The 12,133-nt window shown below is 44.0% G+C and overlaps 1 protein-coding gene across 1 annotated transcript; it reads left to right on the forward strand.

Moving 5' to 3' along the window:
• Positions 1–611: 611 nt before the first annotated feature.
• PCARE (photoreceptor cilium actin regulator) lies at positions 612–8,557 on the forward strand. The gene is made up of 2 exons (XM_058836936.1): positions 612–4,345; positions 8,428–8,557. Exons 1-2 carry the CDS (start codon positions 612–614, stop codon positions 8,555–8,557), a joined length of 3,864 nt encoding a protein of 1,287 aa, XP_058692919.1.
• Positions 8,558–12,133: the final 3,576 nt, after the last annotated feature.

Here is a 12,133-nt window from a genome sequence, read left to right on the forward strand (position 1 = left end):
TCTCATAGTTAAGGAGTATCTAATGATGCTTACATGCCATGTTCAAATAGTCTCCCTCCAAAAAGGCTTCAAAATACAGCCTCTTCCGTTGGATCTCGCCATTCAATTGCATGTTATGTTTCTGCAACAAGGGAAAAAAGCAGGGACAGGTACCAAGTTCTTCTGCCCCCAACTACGCAGAAAAAAAATCTGCCTTTATAAATACAACACCGTTGCTGACTGGCTGGAGCCTGCTTACCCTAATGAGCTTAAAATCTTATTTGCAGAGGACATCTGTCACGGCAGAAATGAGGTACGCAAGTGATTTTAATCCATTAGCTCTAAATCCAGCCGAGCTCACTCTCACACTCCTTTTTTTGAATCAAAGAAGAAAACCCAAGTGGGAATGTACAATGGAACAGGGAACAACTCCAACAGCAGATCCTATGCAATAAGCATGTGGGATTTTAAGACGAACAGCAAAGGAAACTGACAACAAAACTGGGATCATGCTGGAAATCTCCTGAGAAACAGGCCAGTCTGCAGCTCAGGATGACACAGTGAGTTTGATTTTTACTTGTGTTTTCCCTAGTTCTTCTGGATTTTTGATCAAAAATAAAGACGAAGAAAAGATGGGCTGCACACCTTCTCACAGTGAGACTGCTAGTACTGCTGCAAGAAGTGGTCTTAAGGCTTTGAATAAACCCAAAAGTGTTTTGCCTATTGATTCAAGAGATAAAGGAATCCCTCTGCTGGTTAAAGGTTCATCTTGCTACGATATTGATGAATATGGGATTCATAGGAAGGACTACCTGGAAGAAGAGGAGGAGGATAGACTGTCAGAGCTGGACAAAAATGATAATTCGCAGTTATTTTCCAAGGCTCATTCAGATTCTCAGATTTCCAGGGAAGACAAGAAAATTGAGAGGACAGCCACAGATGCTGAAGCTGTTATGTCTGAACTGATTGAGTCTCAAAAGCACATCACCGAGTCCATAGAGATCAGAAAGCAAACCTCCTGCGAATCAGAAGCGTCAGCTTTCATCTGGGATGACAAGAATGAAAGCAATGCAAAGCAAATCCCAAAGAAGGGAAAGAAGAAGAAAACCCATAAGCTGGCAAAGCAAGGTCAGCCCAACAAAATTAAGGAAAAGTCCATTCTGGCCCTGTCTGAGACAGAGGAGAAGGTGGACTTCCCAGAACTGCTCGTCAAGGCTCACCAGAGTGCGTATGCCTACTTACATCCCAACCTCTCCAAGTATGAAACTATTCTGCACATGGCCAACCAGGCCACCCAAACTCAGCTCTTCCTACAGCAGATGATCAGCTTCCTTGTGCTTCGCTTTGATGAAATCAACCAGCTTTTGGAGGAAATTGCCAATGATGGGGAAAATCTTCTCAAAGATGTAGGTGGGAATCTGGCATGGCCAGCAGAAAAGGACAGTTTGAAGGAGCACCCTGATCTTCTGCAGCAGCTGCTGCAATACACAGTCAACAAAATGCAGGTGGTGAGTGGGATGCTGGCCTCCCTCACGTCCAACGCCCTGCAGGAGACGTGCAGCTACCTGCAGTCTGCTGCCAGCAACTTGGAAGGCAAACTGAAAGCAAAGCAAAGCTTCGATGAGCACCTGCTACGGACAGTAAAGCTGCTCGAAGCCTCAACTGTGGGACCCTCTAAGTCCCACGGTGATGACAGGACTCTCTGTTCTGAGGACAGTGGCATTGGTGTGGACAATGAATCCCTCAAAGAGTTCAGTGCTCTGGGCCAGCATGGAGGACATCCAAGTGACTCCTGTGCGCACGGACATCCATGCCGAAAGCATGCTGGAGCAGCGGAGCGTGTGAAAGGTGGGACAGCGTCAGTGGGCACAGCTGCATCTCATGGCTGTGCTCTTGAAAGGCGTTTTAAAGACGTGTTTCATTCGTCCATGCAAAGTAGGGAAGCGACTTCTTGTCAGCGTGGAGTAGCAGAAGGCACTTCTACCATGCCCCAGTATGCAAACTTGAGCAAAAGCCATTCCTACAACTCCTTGCAGTCTGATTCTACTCAGGAAGGTGAACATTTCAAAATCTGCGAATCAACGGATTTTCCTTCCGATGAGGATGAGGATGATGACGATGAAGAAGAGAGCACGCTGGGGGAGGATGATGACAGCACAAGTTTATCAGAAATGGGGAAGGATGCTCTGCCAAGGTCCCTGTCTTCACCTGCACTCACTGATAACATTCAAAGGCAGTCCATCAAAAGGACAGAGAATGTAGACACAGAAGAAATCATTTTGAAGATGAAAGATGCCATCAGTGAAAAAATCAAGTTTGTCCCAGCTAAATCCAGGCATAGAGAATGGATAGAGGATGAGAGTGGAAGAGCAGTCCTTGCAAAAAGGCCCAGTACGGCAACAGGCAGACAGAGAAGGTTTGGGAAGCAGCGACGCTCCAGGTCAGAGGAGTCCCTCAGAAGCCAGGCAGAGGACCCAACACTCCTAGAGCTTCAGAGGACTCAAAAGGAGCTCAGCAAAAGGCTGGAAATGTTGTATGGAAAGGATATAGCTAACAACCTGGAGCTTTGGAAATCAAGAATAGCACCTTCTTTGCAGGATGAGCAAATTACATCTAGGTCCTCCCGCAAGCTGAAGGCAGGCCTCTCAAAGAATTTCAGCATCTTGCCTAACCAGGATAAAGTCCCTTTGTTCACATCTGATCAAAATCCTGTCCTTCCACTGAATGACAAGAGGGTTAAGAAGCCTGTAAGAGCTACTGTGCCTACCCAGGAGACATCAGGAGGCAAAGAAAATGAGCCTCCTGGAGCACAAATGTGGAGTGGCAGCAGCTGTACTCCCCGGCAGTCTGTCAAAAAACTGATTGAAACCTTCAGTCCTACTGATGATCTTGCAAAAGCCACACCTTTAAGATCCTTAGGACCAATAAAGTGCATCCGAAAATTTGGACTTCCAGCCATGCCACCCACTGCTCCCTTTCAGAGAGGCCTGGCACCTTTAAATCTTAAGCATCGTATTTCACCAGTAGAAGACACAAACACCAATGATGTTTCTTCTAGCTTTCCAAATGCCTTTCTTCCTGCACCACCTGCAGAATTAAACAAGAAGGACACAAAGGAAGAGACTGATGAAGACACAGAGAACCTGCCACCACCACCACCTGAAATGTTAATGGACACTTCTTCTGAAAATTTATCCGAGCCTGAAGATACTGCAAGAATAGAAGGAAATTCTTCAGAAGATGCCAAAAAGACCACCAAACCAGAATTGCATGCTGCTAAGAGATCACAAGTTTCCCCAAAAATGAAAGCCTCCCTTCAGTCCATCGACTTACTGCCAAGCAAAAATATCAGCAGCCCCGGTGCTGTGACTAATAAAGGTCTAAGGAATACCAGGTCAGGGGATGAGAAACCTCACAGGTACTCTCTGGAGCTGAACCCTACCAGCGTGCGCATCCCTAGCCAGGAGGAGATATTAGCAACCCAGAGGAAAGAAGCTGCGGATTTATACAAGCAAACCCATAAAATTATTCCTCTTCGAAATCCCAGTGGGGTTTCAGACCCACACAGCAACAGCTCAGAGAGCAAGGGGCCCAACCCACCTGCACATTCAGTGCCATGTCAGAAGCACGGCTCTCCTGATCCGCTCCGGAGCAATGAAAAAGGCTCACTGTTTGCCAGGAGGGTCTCCCCAACAAGAACTCCTCCTTCTTCACCAACTGAGAAGCGGCTTTTCAGCCCCCCAGCACATCACAGACATTCTCTGCAGGCTTTTAGCAACACACAGCCAAGCTCACCTACCATGCAGAGAAAACCCAGTCCCCCCTCTAGCCCCAGGATGCCCAGCCCACCTTTGCAGAAGAAGCTGCCCTCTCCGCCACCACAGCGAAAACCACTCAGCCCTCCTGTGGGGCACAAGCAAAGCTCACCAGCAGCCCAGCGGCTGGTGGGCTCCCCCACTCCATTCCCCACCACCCCCTCCCCACCAGCCTCCCCATCTCGCTCCTACAAGGGACAAAGAGCTGGGCTGGATGCTGGGGAAGAGCACCAGCTCTCCTCCTCCAAGAGGGGCAGCAATGTCCGTTCCATATTTTGCCCGGCCACCTCTTCCTTATTCGAAGCTAGACCTCCAGTGGTACCCAGCAAATGCACTGCTGAGGTGACCAGCCAGCCTGAAGCTGCATCACATTCCCAAAAGAGCAGTCTGCTGTTCCGGCAGCCCGGAGACCGGACCAGGAAGCTGTCCCTGAGCACCACCAATCCTCAGCCGTTCGTCAGGAGAAGTTTCTCTGACCGCCGACCAGGGGTCCAGCCTCATCTTCCAGCTCCTCTCACAGCTGGTAGTGAACCCGCACTTAACCAAGCAAGGTAAGGAACTTCATGCCAGAAAAGCAGACCATGTTGGCTTTCTAAACTTCTGATGGGAATTTAATGTTGTTAGGAGGTTCCCCAGAAAAGTGCCCTGTTCATGTGCAGAAAAGATGGCTGGGTAAAGATAGCACTGTATGATCACTGTCAGTCCCTTCCAACTGAAATAATCTGTTCTATTTTCTTGCCTCAGATTTCAGTAGACTACCAGTCTGAACGAAAGGAAGAGTTAACTTTCCATGGCTTGCTCAAGCCTTACCCTTACACAAAAGCTGTGACAGGCACCCTGGGGAAAACTCAGTACTGGTTTCATGGCACAGAACTCCCCTTATTTCTGTGGGGACTAATGGCATCCACTTTCAATTCTTAAAAGCTTTGAAGTAGCCCTCAGGTTATAAACATAAATATTTATGAGAAGATAGTCTTGAGACTACAGGAGGGGTGTTGTTCTATTATCAGCTTCTAATTCAGTATAAATTGTTCATCTGAAAGCTGTGTGAGAATGTTTCAAGTCAGCTGCCAAGAATGAGAGACAGATAATATGTAGGCAAGGATCTGTGTGGCCATAATTATAGACTGGAATTTTGAGCTTCTTGTGCACACTTTCAGACCTAGGTGCTGATGTCAAGTCTGCTAGGTACATAGCCCAAGCCTAGTTTTCAAAGTGGAAAAGCATCCTATGGCTACTGGAGAGTCCTTGCTCTGAAAAAAAAATCGAAACATCAACACATGCCAGTTCCATGTTTGCAAAAAGTGGTGGCCTCTTATTAAAAAAATAGGCTTAGTTTTAAATTTTGTCTATCACCTAAGGAAAAAAAAAAACATAAAACCAGCCAGGAAATAGAAGTGAGTATTTGGGAATACTCAAAGATGTGTAACAGCCTGGAAGTACAGTGTTGTTATTCTAGTTTCTTAGCATCTTAGCATGTGTAAGTCAATTAAGCTTTAAGCTTCTCCGGTGACCTTTCCACACATGAGCAGTATTTATTTTTGCTCTTGCCCCAGAAGAGCTGCAGTCACACGACTCATTCCCATGAGGAGGGATAGGGATTGCAAGATCAAACCCAGCAGGATGAAATGGCACTCGTAGGTTCACAAGCACGCAGAGCATTGTGAGCACAGGAATTGTCATGGGCACTGAAGACAGATGTCCAGGCATTTCTAGCCCAAAGACAGAATAAGGACTGAGTATCCCATGCTGGCAGTAGAAGAACATGTTGAACAAAACATGTAAAAAACACTGGGAAAACAAAACCATTTTGCATTCCCAGTTCTAATATTGCATTGTAGTTTGACATTTGAATATTTCCTAAAATTTCTGTACAGTGTTGCTGGGTTTTCTGGTTTTTTATGTCCTGTGTGAAGTTAGCTTTGTCTACTATGGTGCCTTCCAGCAGAAATAAATGTTTTCAAAAGAGATTTTATGTAAAACCTTGCAAGACAAAAGCCCCAGCAGTTTTATAGATGCATTTTAAAATCAGTCTATTATAAATTACTAGCTAATTTATACTTCAGTGGGGTGTATTATCTTTCTATCATAGTCTGTCAGACTATAGTGAGTAATATAAAAAAAAATGTAAATAAAATCATCCCTTTCATGAAAAAAGTCATATATTCCAGCGTCATGATCTACAAGTATTTCGGAAGGACAAAATATATCCTGGCTCAAATTCAGCTTATCATTTATCCTAGTGAATATCAACAGGAGTACTAGTCAGTTATGCCAAATTTATATCAACATAAGCAAAAGGCAAATTTAGGCCATTAATTACCACACACACTGATTTAAGATGCAATACACAACTATGTGTTTTCTTACAGCCAAAATAAACTGCCTAGAGTATATTTTATGGACCTTGCACTGAATGGCCTAAAATGAACACCGCAGCCAATGTGCCGATGGGCAGAGAAGGACCATTCTAGGAATGAACACTTTTAGGGAAAAAGCTCTGAGAGCTCTTCACATCACTGCAGGTCCTCTCCTCCTGCTCAGGACTGGGATGGGTGACACAGCTGTGAGCACCACATCACCCTGTGCAGATGCTGAGCCCCGCACTTTTAGCAGGTGCCCTAATAGACAAAGCACCACACTCTGATCCACCTATCTCCCCCAACTTCATTAAACAGCCAGGACTTTCTTTGCTTTGTAACTCATCCAGCTGACAGAGGAAAATCTCCAAATGCCTAAACCTAAACCTCCTCATTCCAGCAATGTTTGCATCAGGTCTCAAATTCACAAGCCATTATCACACAGCTGTCAGTCTCCCTTCTTTCATTCTGTCCCTTGCTTTGCTGCTTCTTTCCAAATATAACAATGCATTTTCTTGGCCTGTGTGGTGTTTTCCTGTGTTATTTTTCTGTGTTATTAGCAGCTTCATTAGTAGAAGGGAGAGGACACCGAGTCAAACCTGAGGCACTATCTTTTATAGATAAAACATTCTGAAGACCAGTGAGTTATCCAGTTTCTCCCATGCTCACAAACTCAGGGATGTAAGAGATACATCCCCTCACTTTTCCCATACCAAATTAAAACATCCACTTGCTGAGAAGTGGGTTGCCAAAGATAATCTGGCAAAGCTTGTACAAGCAAAAAGAGGCAGCTGAGTTGCCTTTCCCACACATCCCCTTTTAACAGAAACACACACATAAAAGAGGCAACTTCCATCTTGTTTTGCACACTGGCATTGAAGGGCATTAAATATCAGCATTGGGCACAGATTCGTGTGTCACCTGCACACTCATTGCTCTCCTGGAAGGCAAAGCCCACTCTTTTTTCCAAGCATGTCTTCTGCCCATCCCACGTTGTAAGGAATATCAGGACTTAAAACATTAGTAGCCCTAACTAGGGCTGGAGCTGGAGCTTTTGCATTTAGTCTTAGGGTACCTGACAAGAACTTCAGTTCTCAAGTCAGTTCAGCTGGTTCCTATTTGAACAGCCCATGCTTGGATAGACTGAGATAACTTGGCTCGTTTCTAAGATTGGTCATTTGACAGCAATCAGCACTTTATGGCATTTCAGTAAGGCACAACATGTACAATTGGTCTGCTCATAGAAATTCTGTTAATCTGTAACACAGTTTCTGTGTACGCACCTTAACAAAATAGTATTTCATTGAGACTGTTCCTCTTCCAAGTGGTAGAGCAGAGAGAGAAGATAAAATGCTAGTGTCTTTAACATACTGTTCAATGAGCAGTTGAGAATGGATCAAAGCAAGTAGCCCAAATAAGCCCTCCTGCAACTGGGGGATATTTGAATCTGGATTAGTTTCATGACTGGACATGTATCACAAATCTCTTCATTTAGCAGTTCATATCATTAAAGTCCTAGCAGTTAAGAGTAGGAGCATAACACCTTGTCTGTAGTTGAAAGCTAATTCAGTTTAGCAGTTTTATATACTTGAAATACAGTAATGATTCCCAGATAGCTCTGAAATATTTCCCCATGTTGAGCTTAAACCACATGAATTAGCTGCAGCAACACAGGGCACACTTCACACACTTCAGCAGGAAGGCACAGGGCGTGAGATACCTATGACTAGATCCACTGCTATGATCAGTCTTGATACATAAAGCCCCTGTACCCCTAGGGAGTGCCAGAGCAACCTCAAGAACACCATTTACACTTTCTGTGTCTAAGTGCTCCTGTCACCAGAGTGAGAGTAGAAGATTTATAATGCCAGAATTCCCCTCCCACAGTTATGCTGGTGTGCTCAGAAATCACTGCTACCAGGCTAAGCAGATGCACATCAGAGGCAAGACCTTTCCTTTCCTTCAGCAGTCTGAAACAAGACTTTTCACTCAAATCTGCCCCTATCTGCAAGGAAACCCAGTCTCACACTGATCCTCTGTTAAATATACAAAATATTTTCTTCCCAAGAGAGGTCTAGGAGGGAAGAGTACAGTGCATTTAGCATGACAAGAGTAAAATGTGGATGGTGCACATAAGGAGCGTGTGTTCAGGAGGTGACAGGGAATGATGGGGTATCGTGCAGCATTTGTGCTTTGTGGGTTAACGTGGTCTAATCAGTGCTGTTTTAAAAAGTCACGATTCATTGGCCTCTTAAGCATCTTTCCTTCTGCAGCTTGGAGAAGAGCCTTAGAAAAGCAGGTGACTCTTGGAGCAGCTCTGGCGTTCCTGAAAACAAAGAGTCCAACAGATCTGCATCCCACCCCGAGCTCTACGTCGTGGGCCAGGGGCTGCAGAGGGACTGACAGCAGAAGCACCCCCAAAGACACAAGAAAGGCCAGAGGCCCTGGAGGGAGGAAACAGCCTTACCCAAGTCTCCAAAACACAGCTTCACCTTCTCTTGAAAGGAAACTATATGATGGCATTGCATCAAAAACCCCAAACTGGGCTCCACACTCTAATGAAATACCCGCTGGCTTCTTCTCCTTTCATTCCATGGTTTTGCTCAGAGACATGCATGGAGCAAAAGAAACACTTTATTGCTGGGTGAGTCTGAGGCAAATTTGGTTGATGAAGATGGGACCTATAGCCAAGTCCTTTTTTCCCCAGTTTAGACAAGAGTTAAAAAAGCTAACACAAATTATCATTATTTAGCTTGTTATTTATTCAGTAGGCATCACAGTCTATGTAAAAAGGGCTGCTGTGACTTTTCTAGGAGGGAGGTAAAACCCTGAACCAATTGAGTGTTACTGCAACTGAACATCCGTGGCTTCAGCAAAGCCACATTTTTACTAGGTGTTTATCAACATGCAGGGAGAGAATAGTGTCATACACAAGTTAAAGCAACCCCTTTTGAAGGAAAAAAATTAGGGATCTTACTCCCTCAAAAAAGCCTTTGATCTTCTAAATCACCTTTGATTACCAGATAATCTCATCACTTCTAGTTTCCAGGGTACAAGGCTTAATCCTGATTAGAGTAGTTTTGCAATAGCCCAACCAACAACATTATAAATCACAAGGCATCTAAGGACGCATTTGGAGGTTTTGTTTGGGTTTGTTTTTCTTTTTTTTTTTTTTTAAAGAAAAGAATACCACCATAGACAATCCTGTTCTCCCTGAAAAAAGTTTGGTTTGTTTTGTTTTGTTTTTTCTGATTTATGCAGTTTGAGGGTAAATAAAATAAAAACACAAGTTATTTACAGTGAATTAATCCTAAGCTTTTACAGCATTCACTGGAATAAGGTCTCAGAAATTACTGGATCTTCCTCACCTAACATATATCATCATGGTTAAGATGCAACTTTTAATTAATGTTGTTTAATTTCATTTGACATGTTTTTATCTACAACTTTAGTTCAGAATAAGATTTGTTAAAAAAAACAAAAATACAAGAAAAAAAGCCATTTGTATCATACTTTGTTAGGAATAGTTTAAATTTTTCCTACAGTTTTCATCAAGGTGATGTCTGGAGACTTCACCTTCACACAGCATTTTTACCCTTCCTGCCCACCTTCATGATGGGGGAACAGAGCTTCACCCTCTCCAGTACAAGGGTTACTCTCTGGATACTGAACTCCTGAGTTTTAGTCCTGTGCCTTAACCACAAGCATCTTTCACCAAGTACAGCACCATTTTGCACCAGAGGAAACCTTAATTATTACATTTAAAGTAGAGGTTTGAATATAGAGAAGCAGCTTGCAGTGAATAGATACTTTAGATGGTCAGGGATTTGTGAGCTTAAGGAGGCCAAGCAGCCATACCCATACAGACATCAACCAAACCCCTGTGTAATCATAAAGGCAGATGCACCATCCCCAGTCAAGCTGGAAAATCACCAGGGGATACAGCAAAACTCACCAGCAGTGAGCTGTAACTCTGCAAGTTAGTCCTCACCTTCATCAGAAATGCAATCCTCTCCCTCCTGGGTAAGAATACAAATGCATTTTTGCATGCATTTTGGGTTGTTTTTTTCTGCTGGCAGTAACCCCCCCGGAACAGAAGCAAACCAGAAACGTGACAGCAGGAAACTGGCACTTTGCATGCCTAAATGCAGCTTTGCAGAGGAAAAGAGAGCAGAGTGGGAGGACAGCTTCTCCTCAGCTACCACAATCAGTTCAACTCTTTCTGGCTTCATGCTGAAACTTCCCAGCACCCCTGATGTGGAATAAGAGAAAGTATTTCTTTACATCCCTCAAGCAGCAGATTCTGCTACAGCAGCACATGGGACAACACTTGAACAGTCAAGCTGGAAACCTCCTCCCACATGTGCTCTTTGGACACAGAGTCAGCCAACGCATGTTTGCCCAAAGCCAGGCTCCCTTGAAGATGTGCACATGAGCTGGCATCCTAGAACCTCATCCCTCCTGGCTCTGACTGAGGCTCTGGTCATCAGGAGGCTCCTTGCAAACACAGTCCCACCTAAAGACTGTAGCTGCTGAAGGATTATGATGCTGCCCAAAGGATGCTGCAGCAATCTGCTCATTCATTGTATGCAAGACACAGCTTTTGGGGGAGTCATCTGCCAGTTTGTAACATGAACTCATGATTACATGTCGTTAAGAAATTCTCTTTAGTCCAGTAATGTACAGGACTCTTGCAAAAAATATGTTTACCTTTGATTTGTATTGCAAGCATGAAATTGAGAGTAACTCCAGTATGCAGGAAATGATAGTTTGCCTCACCACTTTTTTTTAAAAAAATAATTTTTTAACAGGTTTTTTAGTCAACAGTTCAGTTTTTCACAAATACAACATTTCTGGAATACAGCTGTTTTATAAGACCAGGTTCAACTTTAACATTTATTTTTTACTGATGTAAATAAAACAGAGGTTTTATATACAATGTATGAGTTTGATCTCCCATATTCTGTATGCAACCAGTTTCAATCTTAGCCCAATGTTATACTATTGATGTATTCCTTAGTGCACTAACCAGTGCCCTGACCTATAAAAAGTCCATTTGCTTCCTCTTCCCCCACCCCAGAACACGCTTGTCTTGTTTTGTGTTTTATTGGTACATCAATTAACTTAAATTGCATTTCCATTCAGCAAATATGTCTTTTTTTTAGGCTATAAGATCCAGCCTGGGCACTGACAGACCAGAGCATAGGTCAGCTGTACTTCCACCTCTCCCCTGCCCTGATTTAAGCCTGAGCTACCTGGCAGACTTGTATGCAGTTCAGTTGAGTTGCTGTGTAAAATCACAGCTAACTCAGGGGGCAGTGGCTTGGTCCTAAGGGTAAAAATCGGACTGCACTCGCTGCAGTGGAGTCAGATTGCAGAGGGATTGAGCACAGAGTGAAGCAGGATCAGGTTTCCAGCCAGGGCTTCTTCATAGCTGTGAAAAGAGCAGTCAACAAACAGCTCTGTGCTGCACTTGATCTCTAGACCTTTAAAAAGTTGGCAGCTGCCCTTGTTTCCAATGACGCTGCTCAAATCTGAGACTCTTAAGGGGGTTGTCATTTCATTCCCTTGGCATCTGAGATAACTAGAACACTAAGGCACTATTCACACTCCAGTTTCTTTTTTCTGACTTCAAGAACTACCTCAGATAGCCTGGAGAAGAAAAGACTGAGGGGAGACCTCATTTTCTCATTTCTCACCCACAGCCTTTTTTGGATGAAAAATGAAAATGTTAATGTCAAAAGAAAACATATGCAGATAGAGACAGTAGATGCTCAGCAGGGCAAGGTGATCAAGGCCCAGGATCACATTATCCCTCTGATCCCATTTCCATTCATCTAACATATACCTGCCCTGCACCTAACCTGTTCTGCCACTTCAAGCACAAAATTACCTACAGTCCTCACAGCCCCTAGTTGTTCTCCTCTCAGTGACATTCTGATTTTCAAAATCTGGCCTCTTAACTCTCTTCCTTTATTC

Source organism: Poecile atricapillus, chromosome 3 (genome assembly GCF_030490865.1).
Source record: "Poecile atricapillus isolate bPoeAtr1 chromosome 3, bPoeAtr1.hap1, whole genome shotgun sequence".
Classification (NCBI taxonomy): domain Eukaryota; kingdom Metazoa; phylum Chordata; class Aves; order Passeriformes; family Paridae; genus Poecile; species Poecile atricapillus.